General features: G+C 42.1%; 1 protein-coding gene across 1 annotated transcript in view; it reads right to left on the reverse strand.

Moving 5' to 3' along the window:
• npas2 (neuronal PAS domain protein 2) overlaps window positions 1-22,361 on the reverse strand; it is a 95,329-nt gene extending 72,968 nt beyond the window's left edge. Inside the window, exons 1-6 of the mRNA XM_059976628.1 lie at window positions 22,330-22,361; window positions 14,873-15,021; window positions 10,086-10,177; window positions 6,920-7,009; window positions 3,283-3,403; window positions 663-665 (exon numbers count right to left, since the gene is read on the reverse strand). Of these exons, the coding sequence (XP_059832611.1) occupies window positions 663-665; window positions 3,283-3,403; window positions 6,920-7,009; window positions 10,086-10,177; window positions 14,873-15,021; window positions 22,330-22,361 (487 nt within the window). The remainder of the gene's footprint in view (window positions 1-662; window positions 666-3,282; window positions 3,404-6,919; window positions 7,010-10,085; window positions 10,178-14,872; window positions 15,022-22,329) is intronic.
• Window positions 22,362-22,730: the final 369 nt, after the last annotated feature.

Here is a 22,730-nt window from a genome sequence, read left to right on the forward strand (position 1 = left end):
ATCAAGGAAGTAGGATCATATGAGATGGAGGTGAACTGGTTAGTTGGATACAAAATTGATCTGGAGGAAGAACTAAGACTGGTTGAAGTGGGTGGTGTTTCTCTTTCCCTAGACTGCAGGCCTGTGTGATGCACCATCAATAACTCACACTGAGACGTAGGCGAGATATCGGCTTTTATTGACTGGAAGAAGGAACCAGGAGTGAGTATCTATCATACAAGGTCCTGGAGACTGAGGCCGATCTTCAGGCCGCAGGTCTCCTTTATACAGGGGCCTGTGGGAGGAGCCACAGGAGCAGTCAGCAGGGGCGTGTCCCGACAGGCACATAGTTCACCACACTGTGACTAGTGATGCGCCATAGCTGCCAGAGAAAGTGGTTGACCCAGGAACAATTACAATGTGTAAAAGACAGGTGGCATATTAGAAAATATGCAATGTATCAATTGTGAAGCAGACCAGATAGGCTGATTGGTCTAATTATACTCTTAAGTGTTACGGTCTTATAGACACCAAAGTTGGTGCTGTGTTGGTCTTTGATACAAACAATGCATTTTACTGTATATTTCAATGTGGCTGTGATGAATAAACATAATTTTGTTCTTTAATCTCTTTTATCAATGCACTCTCCTCTCAGAAATTAGCTCGGTGAATCTCCTTTGTACTGCCTCCAATGTTAGTATATCTTTAGGTAAATTTCAACAAAATTAACACCTCATCAACATCCAATACAATTCAGCAAACTCTTCCTGCTCTTAAACTTCAGTCCCTTGGTAATGAAGTCCAAGATGATGCTTGCCTTCTTAACTAAACGTTGGACCTACCTGTTAACCTTTTGTAACTCTTGCACAGGGACACCTATATCCTTCTGTTTCACTCACTTACAGATCAGAACCACAGGGCAACATCTGTATAAAGCAGGATTTATTAGATTCAAGTCAGGTCTCATTGTGATCTGACAGGCTATCTTATCAGTTTTCTGCACTTAATTCCTTCTTGCCCTCAGGAACACACCACTGCCACCTCTATGTGAACTGGTCAGATCAGAAGTGGGTAATCAGAGGACCACAAAAAAATTTGAAAGTTATGGAACAAAATCAATCTCCCATTACTGAGTTCTCATGAAAGGCCATCGGCCTTTCAAACTCAGAGTTGTAAATTCCATTTCCATCATGAGCATTAATCCCCTCAGCATCATGGGCATCTTCAAAAGGTGATGCATCAAAAAAGGTGGTATCTGGCATGAAGGAGCCCCATGACATAGGATGTGCTTGCTTCTTATTTCTACATCAGGGAGGACGTACAGGAGCCTGAAGACATACACTCAATGTTTTAGTTTCTACCCCTTTGTTATCAGATTTCTGAATGGTCAATGAACCATTTTTACTCTTTTACACTTACTTTTAATTTAATTAAAAATATTATTGTAATTTATAGTACTTTTAAAATATATTGCACCATACCGCTGCCACAAGACAATAAATTTTGTGATGTACGTACCTTAGTGATATTAGGCCTGATTCTGGCCTGTTCCTCTCTCCCACTGCTCCCACTGGCATCACCTGAACGGCCGATCATTTCCAGTATTTTTCAGCTTTGCTACACTTTTACAGTAAGCACCAGTAGATCAGCCCAGTGCACATCACTTTCACCTCATCTGGTTCACTCTTGTATCTCCAGGTTAGGAGGTGCCTCCAGGTTTGAGGGCTATCACAGGACCCAGGCTGACACCCCAGTGCAACTCCAATGGAGGGTTGTCCCTCAGCTGTGACTGTAAACTGAAAAACGTCTCCTCTAGGAGATGCTTGCTTCTCATTGTTGGCGAATTCTCCCAAAGCGGCTGGCTACTCATCTCTCAGTAAATATCACTAAAACAGTCGATCAAATGACTGCTTTTAAGAGCAGAAGACATGAGGCCATTCACCCGATCAAGTTTGCACTGTCATTCCATCATGGCTAATTTATTATCCCTCTCAGCCCCATTCTCCTGCCTTCTTCCCTTAACTTTTTACAGCCCGACTAATCAAGAACCTATCAACCTCCTCTTTAAATATATCCAATAACCTAGCTCCATAGCCATCTGTGGCAAAGTATTCCACAGATTCACCAACCTCTGGCTGAAGGAATCACTTCTCATCTCTCTTCTAAAGGGACATCCTGCTGCATCTTCTAGTCCTGGACATCCTCACTATGGGAACATCCTCTCCATCAAACACTCCTCATACATTAAACCTTTTAATTATTCTCATGAACCTCCTATGGATTCTCACCAATACCAGCACATCCTTTCTTAGATAAGGGGCCCAAAGCTGCTCACAATATGGGATCTCACTAAGAATATCAGATGCAGCTGTAGATTAAGTGTCTCCTCAGGTATACAATGTCAAAGACAAAAGTCAAGCTTGTTGTCACATATACAAGTACATGCATGCACACACAACCATTCTATAAGTGCTATCTGATCCTGGTCTCAGTTTGGTGTCCTGTCTTTTCATCATGTCCAGCTGGAGACTAAGGTGATTTGTCCTTGCGTTGTAAAGTAACAAACAGTCTGCTAGAGGAACTTAGAAGGTTGAACAGTTGTGGGAACATCTGCACTTTACTCTGTAAATATATATTTATATATTTCATTAAAATTGCCTTCATTCTTTTAAATTCAGTGAATCACACCTTTGTCAATTCCACCTATCTTCTTCTGACCTCACCCCACCCTCCTTCCTCCTTCACCTGCCTATCACTCCCCTCACCTGAATCCCCCTATCACTTGCCAGCTCTTGCTTCACCTCTTTCCATATTACCTACCTCTCCTTTCTTTCTAGTCCAAATAAAGGGTCTCAATCCAAAATGTCAATGGTCTATTTCCATCCTTAAATATTGCCTGCCCTGCTGAGTTCCTCAAGTGCTTTGTGTATTGAACCAGATGCTTGCCACTTTTTCTCCAACAGAGATATCCTGCCCTATGAGCTACTGTATTCCTTCCTCCAGCCCTGTACTCCAGAGATTGATCACTCCCGTGCATGTCTACCTGGACCCTAAGCTCTGGATTGTCCTCTTCACCTCTTTTTCATGTCTTAAGATGCTCCTTGAAGCATGTCTTTGACGAAGTACATTGTCATCTGTCCTGGAAACTTCTTCTCTTCAACAGAGCCAAACTGATAAGCCTTGTGATAAGCCTTTGTGAACACCTTGGGATGTTTTGCTATTTTAAAGAAATGCTGTAAATGCAAGTTTATGTTGTTAAATTTATCTGCTGAAATAAGAAATCAGATACAAGATGGTACATACTGTTGGAGTAGTCTTGAGAGACCTGGTCAGTCATCAGCATCTGGTTTGATAGCAGCTTGAATACTTCTGCATGCTCCTGTTCTGGGAGGAAGTTCAGTATATTTTGGTCCACTAGATCTGACTGGTACAAAAGAAAATGTTAGTTTTTAATGGAAAACCTTCTCTGTTTCTTCATACAGAACCATTCAATTCCTTGTCCTAGGTTGACTTGAAAATAGCCATAATAGTCATCATTCTAGTACATCATAACCTCTCTGGATTTCGGGTGGAACTGTAGTGTAATATTTTACGGTGCCAGTGACCTGGGTTCAATTCTCTCCACTGTCTGCAAGGAGCTTGTATGTTCTCCCTGTGTCCATGTGGGTTTCCTCCAGGTGTTCCACATGTGATGTGTTCTAGGTTTACAGTGTCATTCATCATGCTCACAGTTGGGTTCTAATCTTACAGCCATGCAGCTTGGTTATAAAACTCAATTATATTTATGGCCAATTTGGAATCTGAGCTGGAGGACGTACTAATATCTGACCTAAACCCCATCACATATAATCAACAACACCAGGCTTGAGGTAGAGATCATTGCACCATGTAAAGTCCTGACCACAGAAAGGTTTGAATAGGTCAGATGAGTCAATTGCTAAAATTATCACAGCAATGATTAATTATCTCAGAAAGAGAAGGCTGGTTGGCATGTGGTTAAGAATGGAACCGAAAATTAGATGTATTAGACAGAGATGAACCAGTCAATTGTGCAGTGACACAAGAAACTCTGTAGATGCTGGAAATCTTTAGCAGCACAGACAAAAGGCAGGAAGGACTCAACAGGTCAGGCAGCATCTATGGAGGGAATAAGCAGTCGATGTTGTGTGTTGCTTCTGGAGGAACCTGCTAGCTTGTGCTCCTCCCCACCCCTACCTTCTTATTCTGGCTTCTGTTCCGCCCGAGATGTCAACTGCTTATTCCCCTCCGTAGATGCAATCTGACCTGCTGAGTTCCTCCTGCACTTTGTGTGGGTTGCTCAATTGTGCAATGCTTTGCAGCCAGTGAGGACTTCTAGTGCAGGCAAGTGACAGCCTAATTTCCAATTCAAGAGCTGGGCACAACAATCGAACTAACAGTCAGTTTTCAACCCATTAGAGAAAGCTAGCAGAAATTGTTAGTTTACTGAATGAGGCCAAAGCAATGTCAGAAAAAAGTAACTATCCTGTGGGTTAGAAGGGAGAAAAGCACTACCCATAGCACTAGAATCCCAGCTCTACCCTTGTTCCTCACTTTCTGCATTTCGCTATATTTCACTAATGGAGAGTGCACTTCTGATCTGAATCAGTGAGAGGAAACCTAGATTGAAAGCTTAGGAAAATCCTCAGCGGCACAGCATGAAAGAGAGGATCTATTTGTGCTATCATGTTTCCCTAATTAGGCCTGGACAAGAAGTGGCAGATGGTGTTCAAGCTGGAAGAGTATGATATGATTCTTTTTGGGAGGTCAAACTTGAAGACGGAGTACAGGGTTACTGGCAGAATTCTTAGAAGTGTGGAGGAGCAGAGGGATCTTGGGGTCAACATGTACAAACAAGCTGGCTGAACTCAGCAGGTCGGGCAGCATCCATTGAAATGAGCAGTCAATGTTTCGGGCTGAGACCCTTCGTCAGGACAAATGTGTTTTGATCTGCAACATTAGTTCATCATTCCTGAGCTCAATTCCCCGACTAACGAAGGCCAACACATTATACACTTCTTAGCCGTCCTAACAACAACTTGCACAGCACCTTTGAGGTATCAATGGACATGGACCCCAAGATCCTATACACACCCTTTCTACAGAGGGGAATAAGCAGTTAACGTCTCGGGCAGAGCAGAAGCCAGAATAAGAAGGTAGGGGTCCTGACAAAGGGTCTCAGCTCGAAACGTTGACTGCTCATTTCAACAGATGCTGCCCGACCTGCTGAGCTCATCCAGCTTGTTTGTATGTGTTGATTTGACCACAGCATCTGCATTGTACTTTGTGTTTAGGACCTTGGCATCCATGTCCATTGACATCTCAAAGTTGCTGTGCAAGTTGTTGATAGTACGGCTAAGAAGTGTATAATGTGTTGGCTTTCATTAGTTGGGGAATTGAGCTCAGGAACTATGGAGTAATGTTGCAGATCTATAAAACCCTCATTAAACACATTTGTTTTATTTGTGTTCTGTTCTGGTCCCCTCATTATGGAAAGATTTGGAAGATTTTGGAAGTGTGCGGAGGAGATTCACCAGAATACTGCATGGATTAGAGAGCATACCTTATGAGCGTGCTCAGGCTTCTCTCTTTGGATTGAAGGAAGATGAAAGGAGAACTGATAGAGGTTTATAAGACTATATGACATTGGAGCAGAATTAGGCCATTTGATCCATTTGGTCTCCTCCACCATTTGATCATAGCTGATCCATTTCTCTCTCAACCCCATTCTCTTGCTTTTTCCCTGTAACCTTTCACGCCCTAACTTATCAAGAACCTATCAAACTCTGCCTTAAACATACTCAATGACCTGGCCTCCATAGTTGCCTGTGGCAACAAATTCCATAGATTCACCACCCTCTGACTAAAGAAACTTCTCATTTCCATTCTAAATGGACGTCCCTCTATTCTGAGTTTATGTCCTCTGGTCTTAGACTCCCCCACTATAGGAAACATCCTCCCCACGTCCACAATATAGAGGCCTTTCAACATTCTATTCGTTTCAAAGAGATCCCTCCCCTCAATTCCAGCGAATAAAGACTCAGAGCCATCAAGTGCTCCTCATGATAAACCTTTCAATCTCAGAATCATTTTTGTGAACCTCTCTGATAAGATGACAAGAGGCATAGACAGAGTGGACAGCAGAGATATTTCTTCAAGGCAGAAACACAAGGGGTAAGAACTTTAAGGTGATTGAAGGAAAGTGTAAAGTAATTTGAGGAAAGGATGCCTGAGGTACACAGTGCTGGGTGTGTGTAACACACTGTTGGGGGTGAAGGTAGAGGCAGATACATCAGGGAAATATAGATAGAGATACAGATGAAAGGAAAATGGAGGGCTATGTGAGGGGGAAGGGTGAGATTGATCTTAGAGTAGGCTAAAAGGTCAGCACAAGATTGTGAGTGAAATGGACTGCACTGTGTTGTAATGTTCTATGTTCTACAAACTGCAAGATCTTTTAGAGTTTCTTCTCCCATTTTATAAGTGAGCGAAAGCTGAAATTTCTAAGTGATTTACTGACTTTGTTTAAGCCAAAATTAAGTGTGGAGAGACAGCCAGAAATACACTGTCTTCCTTCAAAACTGAGGCATGATTTGCAAAGAAGAATTCAAGGTAGAAATGTTCAGAGGCACAATTGAGCAATTACAGTTCAGAGTTGAGATTCATACAAGTAGACTGCTTTGATTTTTGTGTTGAATATTCTCACTGGATATAACCTCCTTCTTGCCTGCAGCCATTTAGTGGTGCTTACCTATGTGCACAGAATAACACAGTTTAACGCACATTTAGATTACAACCCCACAGGCAGAAATCAATCTGCTTTTCAATTTGTCTTGTATGATTCTGTAGTTACTTACTTTTCCAATTCATGTAAGATCACTAGACCAAAGTGTCATCAAAAAAAATATTGCATCATTCTTACCGGTAAATGTCCAAGCAGGGAAGAAACACTGTCAGAGGTATAAATAATGTTTCCATCGACACTAAGTGCTATGAGAAATCCATCTAAAGCCTAAAAGGACATAGAAAGAAATAACCATCGCTGCTCCACTTAAGTGCAATACACATTTCTAGTTTAGATTTTGAACGAAGAGCCCTTAGAAAATAACTCATACATGACAGTACCAAGCTACAGACATCACTTAAGTGTGGATAGATGACAGTCAAAACAGGCCTGCTGTATTTTTTTATTCTTGAGGTGATGCGACGATATTTCTTTTCCAATGCATCACCTACCCACCATCAAGGACATACATGCAGAACAGTGTTGGATAAGGGCCAGTAACATCATGGAGGATCCGTTCCACCCTGCTCAGGGATTGTTTGTCCCACTTCATCAGAGAGGAGGCTACGTAGCATCCACACCAGGACCACCAGACTCAAACACAGTTACTTTTCCCAAGCAGCAAGGCTGATCAGCATCTTCACCCACTGACCCACCTTCCACACACCCAACCACCACTACCAATAACTGTCAGAGTCACCTTATGTGCAGACACTCTTGTGCCTAGTGCTACTTTAGGACCTATAATCAATTTGTGTATATAAGTTATCTTATGTATATATGCATTTATTTATCTAATTATTGACTTTCAGCATGGAATAAGCCCTACAAGCTGTGTTGGCTAACAATCCCCCAGTTTAATCCTAAACTAATCACGGGACAATTTACAAAGACCAATTAACTGGGCAACTAGTACGTCTATAGACTGTGGGAGAAAACTGCAGTACCCAGAGGAAACCCACGCAATCACAGGAAGAACGTACAAACTCCTTACAGGCAGTGGTGGGAATTGAATGGAGGCCCCTGTACTGTAAAGCCTTGTGCTAACCACTATGCTATGGTGCTGCATTATATTTAGTGTGTTTTTTTATTATTACTGTGTTCTTTATCATTGTGCTTTTTTGAGCTGCGTCAGATCTGGAATAACAATTATTTTGTCCTCCTTTACACTTGTGTGCTGGAAATGACATTAAACAATCTTGAACTGTCTGCAAACTGTGTGACCAGTACATTGCCAATTTCAAACCTTCTCACATCCCAACTTCAGGTTTATTGTCATAGGCATCAACTCACAGGGTATAAATGCCATGACAATTAGCTTTATACAGTAGCAACACAGTGCACTACAAGCATATATTAACACATGTTAACATAAATTAACATAAATCATGAATAATTTACATGTGCTCAGAAATAAACATCAAAATAAACCTAATGACACCAGTGTAGAGAAAGAGAAAAAAGAAATACAGTCCAAGATTCAGTTTGGAAAAACCCATTCCTTTTATGAAGTTTGGTGAATTTAAGCATAGGTTAGTAGAGCCAATGTTCTTGAAGGTCAAAGACAATGATGAGGTACTGCTGCAGTTTAGTTAAACAGATGCTGCTAATATTACAAACTGTGAAGTTTTATAACATTAAAGCTTCAGTGGTTATATGGTCTGTCTGCCTTTATAGGTTAGGGCATAGAATATTACAACTGGGATGTTAGGATGCAGTTTTATAAAACACTGGCCAGGCTACACTTGGGCACCGGTCATCAAACTGCAGGAAGGGAATGACTATACTAGAGAGAGTGCAGAGGAGATTCACCAGGATGTTGCCTAGATTGGCAGAATTTATTTATGGGGGAGAGTGGAGAGGACTTCATTCCCTGGAACATAGGAGAATGAGGGGAAAGTTGACAGAGCCATATACAATTATGAGTATAGATAGGGTAAATGCAAGCAGACTTTTTCCACTGAGGTTGTGTTTGGCAGCTTTGGGTCTGTACTGACTGGAACTTAGAAGAATGCAGGGGCAGGGGTTGGGCAGGATCTCATTGAAACCTACTGAATGTTGAAAGGACTAGATAGGGTGGATGTGGAGAGGATGTTTCCTGTGGTGGGGGTATCCAGAACTAAAGGCACAGTCTCAAGATTGAGGGGTGACCTTTTAGAACAGAGATAAGGAGGATTTTTTTTAGCCAGAGAATCTGTGGAATGCTCTGCCACAGACTGCAGTGGAGGCCAGGTCCACGGGTATATTTAAGGTGGAAGATGACCATTTCCTGATCAGTCAGGGCATCAAAGGATATGGCGAGAGGGCAGGTGTATGGGGTTGCGTGGGATCTGGATTAGCCTTAATGGAATGGCGGAGCAGACCTGATGGGCTGAATGGCCTAATTCTGTTCCTATGTCTTATAGTCACATGGTGAGACTACAACTAGGGGTCATGGGTTAAGGGTGAAAGGTGAAATATTTAAGGTCAACATGAGGGGAACTTCTTCATTCAGAGGGTGGCGTGAGTGTGGAACGAGCTTCCAGCAGAAGTGCTGAATGTAGATTCGATTGCACCATTTAAGAGAAGTTTGGACGGGTACATGGATGGGAGGGGTATGGAGGGCTATGGTCCCAGTACTGGTCGATGGACTAGGCAGATTAATAGTTTGGCATGGTCTAGATGGGCTGAATGGCTTGTTGCTATGCTCTATGACTAGGTGGGGCTTCATGGACAGAAAGAGGCTGATGGGAGACCTACTGGAAGAATATATTATAAGAGGCAGACAAACCAAATATTTTTATTCCCAAGGTAGGACTATCAAAAGCAAGGGGCACATGTTTAAGATGAGAGACAAGGGGATCTAAGGGACAAGTTCACAAGAGTGTGGTTGCTGTCTGGAATATGCTGCCAGAAGTGAAATCAGAGACAATCATTATTTGTAAGAGGCATTTAGAGAGACTCTTAAATAAGCAAGGCACAGAAGGATAGTTATAATGCAGGTAAATAGTATATGCATAGATGAACAAAAATTGGCATGGAAATGTTGGACTGAATGGCCTGTTACTGTTCTGTATGCCTTTAAGACTTGGCTTCTTAAATGGATACGGACTCTGTGGTGAAGGTTCTCCCTCAGTACTGTTAGAACTATTTACTTACTGGCTCAAAAATGCACGATCATCTTATAGGTCCATTGAAGTGAAGAAAGACTCTTTAGATGATCATAGATTTTTGAGTTTTGAGGCGTTTCTCAGACCTAGTCATCAGTACATTTTCCAAATGCAAGCAGTATTTGAGCTTGGTGATGAAGAATACTGAAACACACCTCCAACATCAACTGTGTGAACTCTTCGTTGCTAAGGAAAGAAGGCTTCCAGTCCTGTCTGATCTCACAAGCATCTGTCTGAGCGGAAAGTTCTGAAAGGGAAAATAGGTTTGAATAACATTCCGTGAACTGGGAAACGCAGCTCCAAGAAGACATCTGAGTTATATTTTATAGTTTTGTAAGTAGCCTGGTGTTAATACAAAATTAGTTTGACCTTTAGATCAGTGTAAAGAAGTCTAACCACATATTCTTATGTATAATCTGTATTGGTGGTTTACACCTCCTCCTGGTGTCACTCCTCCTTCCCTATCTCCCATGGTCCTTCTCTCCTTTGAGATTCCTTCTTCTCCAGTCCTTTAACTTTTCCACCTATCACCTCCCAACTTCTCACTTCATCACCCTTCCAGCTTGTCCTCCTTCTCCTCCCCCCCTTCTTATTCTGGCTTCTTCCCCCTTCCTTTCCAGTCCAGATGAAGGGTCTTGATCAGAAACTCAGAAACATCAGCTGTTTATTCATTTTCATAGATGCTTCCTGAGCTGCTGACTTATTCCAGTGGTTTACAAATGAGTAAATTTAACTTTTAAGTATTGTACAGATGGTTGATTGAAAAATCTTGGGAATAAGGGGATAGACACATGGAATGAAAACTACTTTATTGGTGATGGATAAAAATAAATACAGATTTATGATACAAAACAGATTCCTATAGTTTTAAGATTAGCTTGATTTGTCACATGTAAATTGAAACATACATAGTGAAATGCATCATTCATGTCAACAACCAACACAGTCCAAAGATTGTGCAGGGGGCAGTCTGCAAGTATCGTTGTGCTTCCAGCACCAACATAGCATGCTCACAACTTATGAACCCTAACTTGCACGTCTTTGGAATGTGGGAGGAAACTGGAGCATCAGGAGAAAAATCATAGATGGAAACATAGAAAACCTACAGCACAATACAAGCCCTTCAGCTCACAATGCTGTGCTGAACATGTACTTACGTCAGAAATTACCAAGGGTTACCCATAGCCCTCTATTTTTCTGAGCACCATGTCCTGAGAGTGGCAAATGTGCAACCTTTTGCCCATGAGGTTGTTCCAACCGTTTAGCCTACTCTAACATCAATCTAACCCTTCCCTCTTGCATTATCCTCCTCCTTTTTTTATCATCCATGTGCCTACCTAAGTGTTTCTTAAATGCCCTTAATGCATCTGCCTCTACCACCACTCGGGCAAGATGTTCAGCACATTCACCACTCTCTGTGTAAAATACATACCTCTGAATGTGGTGTGGAGTTTGGGAACCAGAGCACCAGAACGGATAGTGGAGTGGTTGTGGAGAAACATGTTGTTAAACCTACATACAGGGTCAGGAAGCAAGTTGGGACTAATGTTCTGAGCTGTGTAAATTTCAATGGAAGGACTATTGCTGGAAAGGCAGTTGAGTTTAGGCAATGGATTAGCTTGTGGAATTATGACATTGTAGCCATTAGTGAGACTTGTTTGCAGGAGGGGCAGGACTGGCAGCTCAATATTCTGGGGCTCTTTTAGTCATGATAGAGGTGATAGATGTGGGAGGGGTGGCATTGCTAGTCAGAGAAAATGTCAGCTTTCAATCAGAACAGATTGCAAAGATCATCTAGTGAGGCTTTATAGGTAGAACTGAGGAATAAGAAAGGGATATTATCGACCAGTGAACAATCCGTGGGATTTAGAGGAGCAAATTTGTAGAGAAATCGCAGACTGTTGCAAAAAAGAAAGTTGTGATAGTAGATGATTTTAAACTTTTCACATATTGACTGGGACTTCTGTATTTTAAAAGAGCTGGATAGGATAGAGTTTGTCAAATGTGTTGAGGAAAGTTTCCTTAATCAGTACATAGAAGTCCTAACTAGAGAGAATGTGATACTATGGATACAATTAAGGAATGAGACAGGGCAGGTGACAGAAGTTTGTGGAGGGGAACGCTTTGCATCTAATGATCAGAAGGCCATTAGTTCAAGGTATTTATAGCAAAGGATAGGTCTGGTCCTCAGGTTGAGATTCAGAATTGGAGAAAAAACAATTTTGATGGCATCAAAAAGGATGTGGCAAACGTGGATTGGGACAGGCTGTTTTCTGGCAAAGATGTGCTTGGTAGGTGGAAAGCATTCAAAATTGAAACTTTGGGAGTGGAGTTTATGGGTTCCTGTCAGAATAAAAGGTAAGGATGACAGCTTTTTTGAGAGATAGAGGCCGTGGTTAAGAAAAAGGAGATAAATAGCAGTTATAGGCAGGAAGGGACAAACGAAATACTTGAGGAGTACAAGAAATGCAAGAGAACACTTATGAAGGAAACCTGAAAGTCTAAAAGAAGACATGAGGTTGCTCTCGCAGACAAGGTGAAGGAGAATCTTAAGACCTTCTGCATGTATGTTAAGAAGACAAGGATAGCAGGGTACAAAATTAGTTCTCTGGAAGGCCAGACTGATTATTTATGCTTGGAGCTGAAAGAGATGGATTTTTGGGAGATGGATACAGAGTGTATTGATGTGAGGAAAAGCAGCAGCGAGGTCATGGACCCAATACAGATTACAGAGGAGGAAGCGTTTGCTGTCTTGAAGTAAATTAGAGTGGATAAGTCCCTAGGGCCTGACAAGGTGTTCCCTCGGACCTGGTGGGATACTAGTACAGAAATTGCAGGGACCCCAGCAGAGATATTTAAAGCATCCTTAGCCATAGGTGAGGTGCCAGAGGATTGGAAGATAGCTAATGTTGGTCCATTATTTAAGAAAGGTTCTAAGATGAGCCAGGAAATTATAGGCCTGTGACCCTGACGTCAGTAGTAGGAAAGTTATTGGAAAGGACCGGATATATAAGTATTTGGATATTCAAGGACTGATTAGCAATAATCAACATGGCTCTGCATGTGGTAGCTCATGTCTAACCAATCTTATCGAGCTTTTCAAGGAAGTTACCAGGAAAGTTGATGAAGACAAGGCAGTGGATGTGTCTGCATGCCTTTGACAAAGTCCTGCATAGGAGGTTGGTCAAGAAGGTTCAGTCACTCAGCATTCAAGGTGAGGTAGTTAATTGAATGGTTTGATGGTTCAAAGGTTCAGTGGTTAAATTTAATATCAGAGAATGTTTACAGTATACAACCTGAAATTCTTATTCTTCAGACTTCCACAAAACAGAAAAAAACGCCAAAAAATGAATGACAGAAAAATGTGAGAACCCGAAAGTTCCCCTCTCCCTTCCACACACAAACAGCAGCAAAGCATCAACCCACCCCTCCCCATCTCCTTCCCCCCACTTACTGCAGAAGAAAGCATTTGCCTCCTGATCACTCACCATGCAAGCAGTAGCAAAGCCCCCCCCCCAAAAGGGGCCATGATCTAGTGTCCATCAAAAATCACTGTTCATCCTAACAACACTAACAAAAGCGAGAGAGAGAGGTGGAGAGGGGGAGAAGGGGATGCCAAACTGTTGGGATGTATAGTGGATTAGACAACGGCTTTGCAGAAGCAGCCAGGGAGTGGTTGTAAATGGTTGCCTCTCTGGCTAGAGGTCGATGACTAGTGGAGTGTTGCGGGGATCAGAGCCTGGTCAGTTGTTGTTTGTCACCTATTTCAATGAGTCGTATGATAATGTGGCAAACGGGATCAGCAAATTTACAGATGACACCAAGTTTGGTGGTGCAGTGGATAGTGAGGAAGAGTATCAAAGCTTTTTGTGGTTCTGGATCAGCTGGAGAAATGGGCTGAAAAATGTCAGACGGAATTTAATGGAGACAAGTGTCAGCTGTTTCACTCTGGGAGGACAAAACAGGGTAGGTCTTATACGGTGAGGGGTAGAGCACTAAGGAGTGTGACAGAACAAAGGGATCTGGCAGTACAGATCCATAATTCCTTGAAAGTAGTGTAACAGGTAGATAGGGTCGTAAAGAAAGCTTTTGGCACATTGGCCTTCATAAATCAATGTATTGAGCACAGGAGTTGGGATGTTATGTTGAAATTGTACAAGACCTTGGTGAGGCCTAAGCTGAAGCATTGTGGACACTTTTCATCACCTACCTACCGGAAAGATGACTATAAGATTGAGTGCAGAGAAAATTTACAAGAATGTTGCTGTGCTTGAGGACCTGAGATACTAGAACCCGAAGACTGAGAAGACTTTTGACATAGGTATACAAAATTATGATGCATGTTGTTTGGGCAAACTCAAGCAGACTTTTTCCACTGAGGTTGGGTGAGACTACAACTAGAGCTCATAGGTTAAGGGTGAAAGGTGAAAAGTTTAAGGGAACATGAAGGGGAACTTATTCCCTCAGAGGGTGGTGAGAGTGTGGAACAAGCTGCCAGCACAAGTGGTGGATGCAGGGTTGATTTCAACATTTAAAAGAAATTTGGATAAGTACATGGTTGAGAGGGGTATGGAAGGCTATGTAGCAGATGCAGTTCAATGAGACTAGGCACATTAGTAATTCAGCACAGACTAGATGGCTGAAGAGCCTGTTTCTGTGATGTAGAGTTCAATGTTTCTATGACTCAATCATATCCACTTAACTTTCCTCCATTCACCTTAAAATTATGACCTCAGGTATTAACCATTTCCACCATGGGAAAAAAATCTAACTGTCTGGTTGATCATCTTATCATCATGTTCAAACTAACAAGCTCATAATAAGTCAAACCTTCACAAAGAAGTGCTGAGGCTTAATTGCTGTAAGTTAATGGGTAGAAATCAGATGACCGTGAATACGTTAAGGCGGTTTTTGTTTAGAAGTCTTTGCCAGAATATAAAACCTTTTTGTTTCTGCAGGAAGTCAATTGTCCTCTGCAGCACAGTAGACTTGTCCATCTTGTGTGTGGACCCCTGGAGCATTGTACTGAGTTCTTTGATGAGAACATTGAACTGGTCTCTTCGCTTCTTCTCAGATTTGTTGCGTGAAGCCCTACAATAGAGGAAGATTCCTTAAGCCATCAAGAGGTTATAAATTCAAATGAAACACAAGACAACGTGATTGGAGTCCCTTTTTATTCCTTGATGGGATATGCATATCACATCAAGGCCAACTTATATTGCCCAAATCTGTCTGTTCTGGGGGCCACCAGCACTCAGTGTGATTAAGCTAGAGATGCTGCTGCCAACATGGAATGACACAAATTAAAAAGTGAACAGTAATACATGATGAGACCTGGGTGGTGGCTCGGTGGTCTCATGGTCTGGGGGAAGAAACTGTTTCCCATCCTAACAGTCCTTGTGCTAATGCTACCTCTTGCCTGATGATAGGGGGTCAAGGAGATTGTTGGATGGATGAGAAGGATCACTGAAAAGGCTATGGCCCTGCATATGCAGTGCTCCTGATAAATATCTCAGATTGTTGGAGGAGACACCCAATGATCCTCTTAGCAGTCCATGCAATCCTTTGTAAGGAACTGGGTTCAGATGCCTTGCAATTCCCAAACCAGATGGTGATGCAGCTGGTCAGGATGATCTTGATGGTATGCCTCTGAAAATTGGTTAGAGAGGTGGGTGGGGGAGAGTCACTGCCTCTAACTTTTCAGTAAGTGGAGACATTGCTGTATTTTCTCAACTATAGAGGTGGAATTGAGAGGCCAGGTGAGATCAAACAGTATGTGCTCTCTCAGAAACTTGGTGATCTTAACTCTCCACGAAGAGAATTTATGTGCAATGAGGAGTGGTCGGCCTGCCTTCCTATAGTTCACAATCCTCTCTTTGGTCTTGTCTATGGTAAGATTCAAATTGTTGTGGTCACGCTATTCTACCAGCTTTTAAACCTCCTCTCTGTAAGCCACTTTGACATTGTTCCTGATGTGGCAAGGCTATTGTGTCACCAGCAAACGGGATTATTCGCTCTGAAATGGATCTAGCAGCGCAGTCATCATACTGTACAAATGTTACGGCATCATTCGAGGACCGTTTTATGAGTTGAGGGAACTGGAAAGGGTCCATTGTAGCAGGATTTTTATACATATGCACATTTTATACCATATTCATTAACTTCTTTTGGAATTAACAAAGTCACAATGGGCTTGGAATAGCTAACTTGTAAGACCTTAAGACATAGGAGCAGAATTAGACCATTTGGCCCATCTAGTCTGCTCTGCCATTCCATCATGGCTCATTTACTATCCCTCGCAACACTATTCACCTGCCTTCTCCTCATAATATAGAACATAGAACAATATGGAACTGGAACAGGCACTTCAGCCCCGTGTTATGCTGAACCAATTAAATGGCTAACTAAACTAATCTCTTCTGCCTACCCAATGTCCATAATCTTCCACTTTCTTCACATTCATGTGCCTATCTAAACACTTCGTAAAGTCTCTAATGTATCTGCCTCTACCATCACCTCAGGCAGTGCATTCCAGGCACCCACAACTCACTGTGTGAAAACCTATCTCACATCTCCTTTCAAATTGCCTGCTTTTACCTTAAATGCCCTCTGATATTAGACACTTCAACCCTGGGAAAAAGATATTGCCTCTCTACTCCATCTGTGCCTCTTATAATCTTATAAGCCACCATCGAATCTCCCGTCAACCTCTGTTGCTACAGAGAAAACAACCCAAGTTTGTTCAACCTGTTGTTATTGTACATGCCCTCTAATCCAGGTAGTATCCTCGTAAACCTCTTTTTGCACCGTCTACAAAGCCTCAACATCCTTCCTATAACAGAGTAACCAGAACGATATGCACTATCCAGATAACCTTTGACACCCTAACTAAACAAGAACCTATCAGCATCTGGTTTAAATATACCCAATGACTTGTCTCCATAGCTGTCTGTGGCAATGAATTGCAGAGATTCACCATCCTATGGCTAAAGAAATGCCTCCTCATCTCTGTTCTAAAGGGGCAGCCTTTTATTCTGAGGTTCTGTCCTCTGGTTTCAACTTCCCCATCCTCTCCAAGTCCATTCCATTATGAACTAACTCAAGTCAAAGGAATAGTAATAAATAAGTTGGCTTTCTTAGAAAATTCACACTCAGCATCAATGATGCCAGCTTTTATTTTAATTGCAAATCATTTAATTAACTAAATTTAAATTCTCAACTGCTCTGGGTAGATTACAAAAGTCCCTGTGAATCCTTCTTAATTACCTATCCATTAACATTACCAGTGTACCATTGTGTCTGGACAGAAATGTACTGCATATTATAAATTAGTAATGCAAGATAGTGAGGTAGTGTTCATGGGTTTATAGACCGTTCAGAAATTTCAACGTGGAGGGGAAGAAGCTGTTCTTAAAATGTTGTGTGCCTGTCTTCAGGCTCCTGATGGTACTCATGAGAAGTGGACATGTCCTGGACGGTAAGGATCCTTAACAACGGATGCCACCTTTTCGATGCATTGCCTTTTAAAGATGCGCTCAGTGGTGGGGAGGGTGGTACCCATGATGGAGCTGAATGTGTTTACGACTCTCTATAGTATTTTCTGATCCTGTGAAGTGGTCCCTCCATACAGGCTACTTCACAGTGACGTAACGAGTCAGAATGCTCTCTACAGATAATCTGTAGAAATTTGCTGCAGTCTTTGCTGCCATACTAAATCTTCTCAAACTCCTAATGAAGTATAGCCGCTGGCAAGTTTGCATCAATATGCTGAGCCCAGGATAGATCATCCAAAATGTTGGCCCTCAGGAACTTGAAATTGCTCATCATAGCTCAGCAAAAGCGTCAGAAATCAAAGAACCAGTGACAGATTCAGGCCCTTTGGCCCATCGAGTCTGTACTGACCCATTTACACTAATCCTACATTCATTCTGTTTCTTTATTCTCCCCACACAGTGATCAACTGAGATTCCACTGCTCCCCTGTACACTAGAGACAGTCGTAAATGGCCAATCAACCTGAGTTGTGGGAGGAAACTAGAGCACCCAGAGGTAACACATGGCGAAATGGAGAATATGCCAACTACACGCACTGCACCCAAAGTCAGAGATGAACCTGGGTCGTTGGCGCTGTGTGTGTCAGTGCCTCTACAAGCTGCACCAACTTGCCACCCTCTTCTTCCTAAACCTTGTTCTCCATAAAATATGAGAGCTTAAATTAAAATGTTCTCTTTACTCTTTATCTGTGGGGAAAGGCACCGAGTGCTATTTATCCCCCCCCCCCCAATACAATACAATTTATTCCTCCCAAAAATATACAAAGATGAAGATATAAACTGTATTATTCTCAACAAGTATACAAATACTTAAGTACGACACATGAATGACCTTCACCTCTCAGGACATGCCCTCTTCTCGTTGGACCATCGGGGGAGGTACAGGAGCTTGAAGACCCGTATTCAACAATTCAGAAATAACTGGTCTCTAGCGTGGTTGGTACGTTAGTCCCCATTGCTTTGAGATTCAATTCCCACCATTATCTTTAAGGAGTTAGAGTTTCTCCCTGTGACTGTGGCTGTCCTCTAATGACATTCTGTTAGGGTTCTGTGAGTTGTGGGTATGCTATGATGGCACCAGAAGCGGGAAACTTGTGGGCTGTTTAGCACAATCCCTGCTGATGTGATTTGTCGCAAGTAACAATTTCACTGTATGTTTCAATGTACATGTGACAAATAAAACTAATCTTTAGAATCTTTATATCTTCTCCTCTGCCAGCAGAATTCTGAATAATCTATGAACCTATCAACAGTACTTCACTATTCCTCTTTTGCCATTTTTTTTGTAACCTATAGTAAATTTTATATCTTGCGCTGTACACTGTTGAGCCTCTCTGATTTTCGGGTGGATGCACCAGAGAAAGCAACCAATCTGGATACATCGCAGCTTGGTAAAGCAATTGCTCTGCCCAGAACTGCGGAGAAATGCAGAGAATTAAGGACACAGCTCAGCACATCAAAGAAACCAGCCTCCTCACTATGGATTTTGCCCACACTTCTCACTGCTTCAGTAAAGCAGCTAACATAATTTCATCTAGATCTATTTAGAGATGCCGTATGGAACAGGCCCTTTCAGCCCTGCGAGCAGTGCCACCCAGCAACCCACTGATTCAGCCCTAACCCATCACAGGACCAATTAACCTACCAGCCAGTACGTTTTTGGACTGTGGGAGGAAACTGGAGTAATCAGAAGAACCCACACACACAGACTTGCTCACTGAGGATGCCAGAATTAAACCACAAATGCTGACACTCTGAGTATTGCACTAATAGTCCCACCTATCCCTGGGCGTTCTTTCCTCTTTCCTCTCCCATTGGGTAGAAGATAAGAAAGCACGTATCACCAGGCTTAAGGGCAGCTTCTATTCCTCGGTTATCGGAATCTCAAATGGACCTCCTGTACGATAAGGTGGAGTCGACCTCACAATCTACCTCGTTATGATTCTGCACTTTACCTTTCAGCTGCACTGCACTTTCTCTGGAGCTTTTACACTTTATTCTACATTGTTATTGTTCTAAGACTATTTTAAGATCATTAGACAGCCCCTAGTATATTAAGTATTTTTCATGTCTTTCCACTGTTCTACTAATGTAGGACTAGTTTTGTGTCTTACAAGTCAGAGATAATAAACCTGATTCTGATTCAGAATACAATAAGATAGACTCTTAACCTCACAAACTCACTTGCCTTGCACCTCATTGCTAACCTGCAGAGCACTTTCACTGAATCTGTAACAATTCTGCTATTGTTTTCCTTTGTACTTCCTCCATGATGTGCTGAATTAATCTGTACAGATGTCATGCAAGGTTTTTCACTGTAACTCAGTTTATAACCAATTTATCAAATAGTAAGGCAGGCAGTTTGACATCGGGGTAAATTATGGACTAATTTCCCACCATCTTCATATATATGTTTAGATTTTCTTGGACAGGTGTCAAAGTTCTTATATATGCTACTTAAGATTGGATGATGCCTCTGGGTCTTGACCAAGAACCAACACACTCCTGTGTTAGGTGCATTCGCTTCCCTATTTGAAAAGCTTTTTTAAGACCATAAGATGTAGGAGCAGAATTCGGCAATTCTCGTCTGCCATTCCAACATGGCTGATTTATGATCCCTCTCTACACCTTGATGCCCTGACTAATCAAAAACCTATCAACCTCTGCTTTAAATATACCCAATGATTTGCCCTCCACAGCCATCTGTGTGCAATGAATTCCACAGATTCACCACCCTCTGACTAAAGAAATTCCTTCTCATCTCTGTTCTAAATGGATGTCTTGCTATTCTGAGGCTGCGCCCTCTGGTCCTAGACTCCCTCACTGTGGGAACTCCGCTACTATTTACACTGAAGACAATTGCATTGCAGTGTGCAATAATATTTCCCCACTGACACAGTGGCATAGTGATTCTATTCATGATCAGCTACTTAGTGATGATTCATATTTAAAGGCTCAAATCCCACCATGGCAACTGGGGACTTTAAATTTAATTACCTGGAAGTAAAATCTGGTATCATTGATAGTGTAGATGAAACTTCTGGATTATCATAAATAGCTGCTGATATCCTTTACACCTGAGTTATTCTGTACCCACTGCAAAAGGCCTCAGTAATTACCCAACCAGTTATCTCAACTGAGATTTATAAAGCATTGGTGAGACCACACTTGGAATATGGTGAACAGCTGTGGGCCCCTTAGTGAAGAAAGGATGTGCTTGCAATAGAGAGGATCCAGAGAAGGTTCACAAGAATAGGCTCGGTATGAAATGGTTAATATGCGAGAAGTGCTTGATGGCTCTAGCCTGTACTTGTTTGAGAAGAATGAAGGGATCTTACTGAAACATATCAAATATTGGAAGGCCTAGATAGAGTGGATGTAGAGAGGATATTTCCTATAATGGTGGAGTCTAGGACCAGAGGGCATAATCTCAGAACGTGAGGACATCCCTTTAGAACAGAGATGAAGAGGAATTTCTTTAACTAGAGGGTGATAAATCTGTGGAATTCATTGCTACAGATGGCAGTGGAGGTAACAGTCATTGGGTATATTTGAGGCCTAGGTTGATGAGTTCTTGATTAATTAAGGGCATCAAATGTCATGGTGAGAAGGCAGGAGAATGGAGGTTGAGGAGAATAATAAATCAACCATGATGGAATGGCAGAACAGACTCAATGGGCTGAATGGCCTAATTCTGCTCCAATGTCTTGTGGTCTTTATGTTAAAAAATATTAGTTAACATACTATCCATGACAGATAGTGAGTTATTAAACTTAAGACAAGGATGTCTCACCAAGGATCCAAGAAAGAATGAAACTCTCAGACCTGCCAAGGCTGTTAGAATCCTGCAATCTGATGCAACTTTAGAGCAACAGCACAGTAACAGGCCCGGATGGCCCAATGAGGCTGCACTGCCCAATTACACTTATGTGGCCAAATAACCTACAAAACCGTACGTTTTATGAATGTGGGAGGAAATCAGAGGAAATGCATGCAGCCATGAGGGGAAGGTGCAAACTCCTGACAAGCAGTAGTGGAATTGAAGACCGGTCACTGGTGCTGTATTTGTGTTATACTAACTGCTACTCTACCGTGTCACTGCAATTTCTTTTTGGAAACTCAACAAACTCTGGGGATGTAACCTGCAAACCTCTGGAAAATGGGGTGTAGTTACACATTCTTTGACCCAGGGTGTTCAAGTTCGGGTGGCAGAGTGGAGAAACAAGGGAGGTATAAGGCACTCCTTCCCTCCATTAGCCTGCAGGGTATAGCCTCGCTAAGCCCCCAATCACAGTAACATGAAGCCATGGGAGAAGGTGGGGATGGTCTTATAAGCAGCTGGTGCATATCACGAGTCCTGGTTATGTGACCATTGACTCCAAGCAGACAATCTCCAAAGAGTATTCGTAATGGCTGGGGTCACCCGTCTGGTAAAGACACTGCCCAGAAGAAGGCAATGGCAAACCACTTCTGTAAAAAAAATTTGCCAAGAGCAATCGTGATTGTGAGACCTATGCTAGATGACACAGCACATAATGCTGATGGTATTCAAGTTATAGATCACGGTTCACATCACCAATGCTGTTAATGGCTGAGTTTGCAGGACTGTGGTGCTCACACCCAGCTACAATGGAAAATACCGATGCTGCAAGTTTGGGTTCAGAGCTGATGGAGTTGCTCATTGCAACCACACTGAACAGGACGGCCTCCAACCTCTGCACAACTTCCCCAATCAACAAGGACTTTGCTCTGGCTTCTTCTGTGGCCCTTTCCAAATATGATGCAAGTGGATCATCTTAGATTAATTGGCCCAATTGCTGGAACTGTTGCATTATCAATCACCTCACCTCTTTGCCCTGTCCTTCTCATCGTCATCCATCAGATCACCTCCACAGCTGCTATTTCTACAAAAAAAAAAGAACAGAAATAAGTGTAAACAAAATTTACATCACTGGATCAATATTCTGAGAAAAGAGACGAATTGATAGATTCATTGATCATCTGGAATTTGTGTCTGAGACAGCCAATCATAGGAAGAAGGACGATATGTTCTTAATTACTGTTATAGATAGGGTGGGAAAGGATGTTTATTGTCAATTAGGTATTGTTGTTTCTTGATGTTCCTGGATAGCAGAAGAAAATATTGGTTTATGATCAACCCCTTGTGTAAGGGTTCAAAGTGATTGATGGTTTTATCAAGATACTTTACTCAATTATCTTTATCAGTTTTTGTGTAGACGGAGCGTAA

This window comes from Hypanus sabinus, chromosome 8 (genome assembly GCF_030144855.1).
Source record: "Hypanus sabinus isolate sHypSab1 chromosome 8, sHypSab1.hap1, whole genome shotgun sequence".
Lineage (NCBI taxonomy): Eukaryota > Metazoa > Chordata > Chondrichthyes > Myliobatiformes > Dasyatidae > Hypanus > Hypanus sabinus.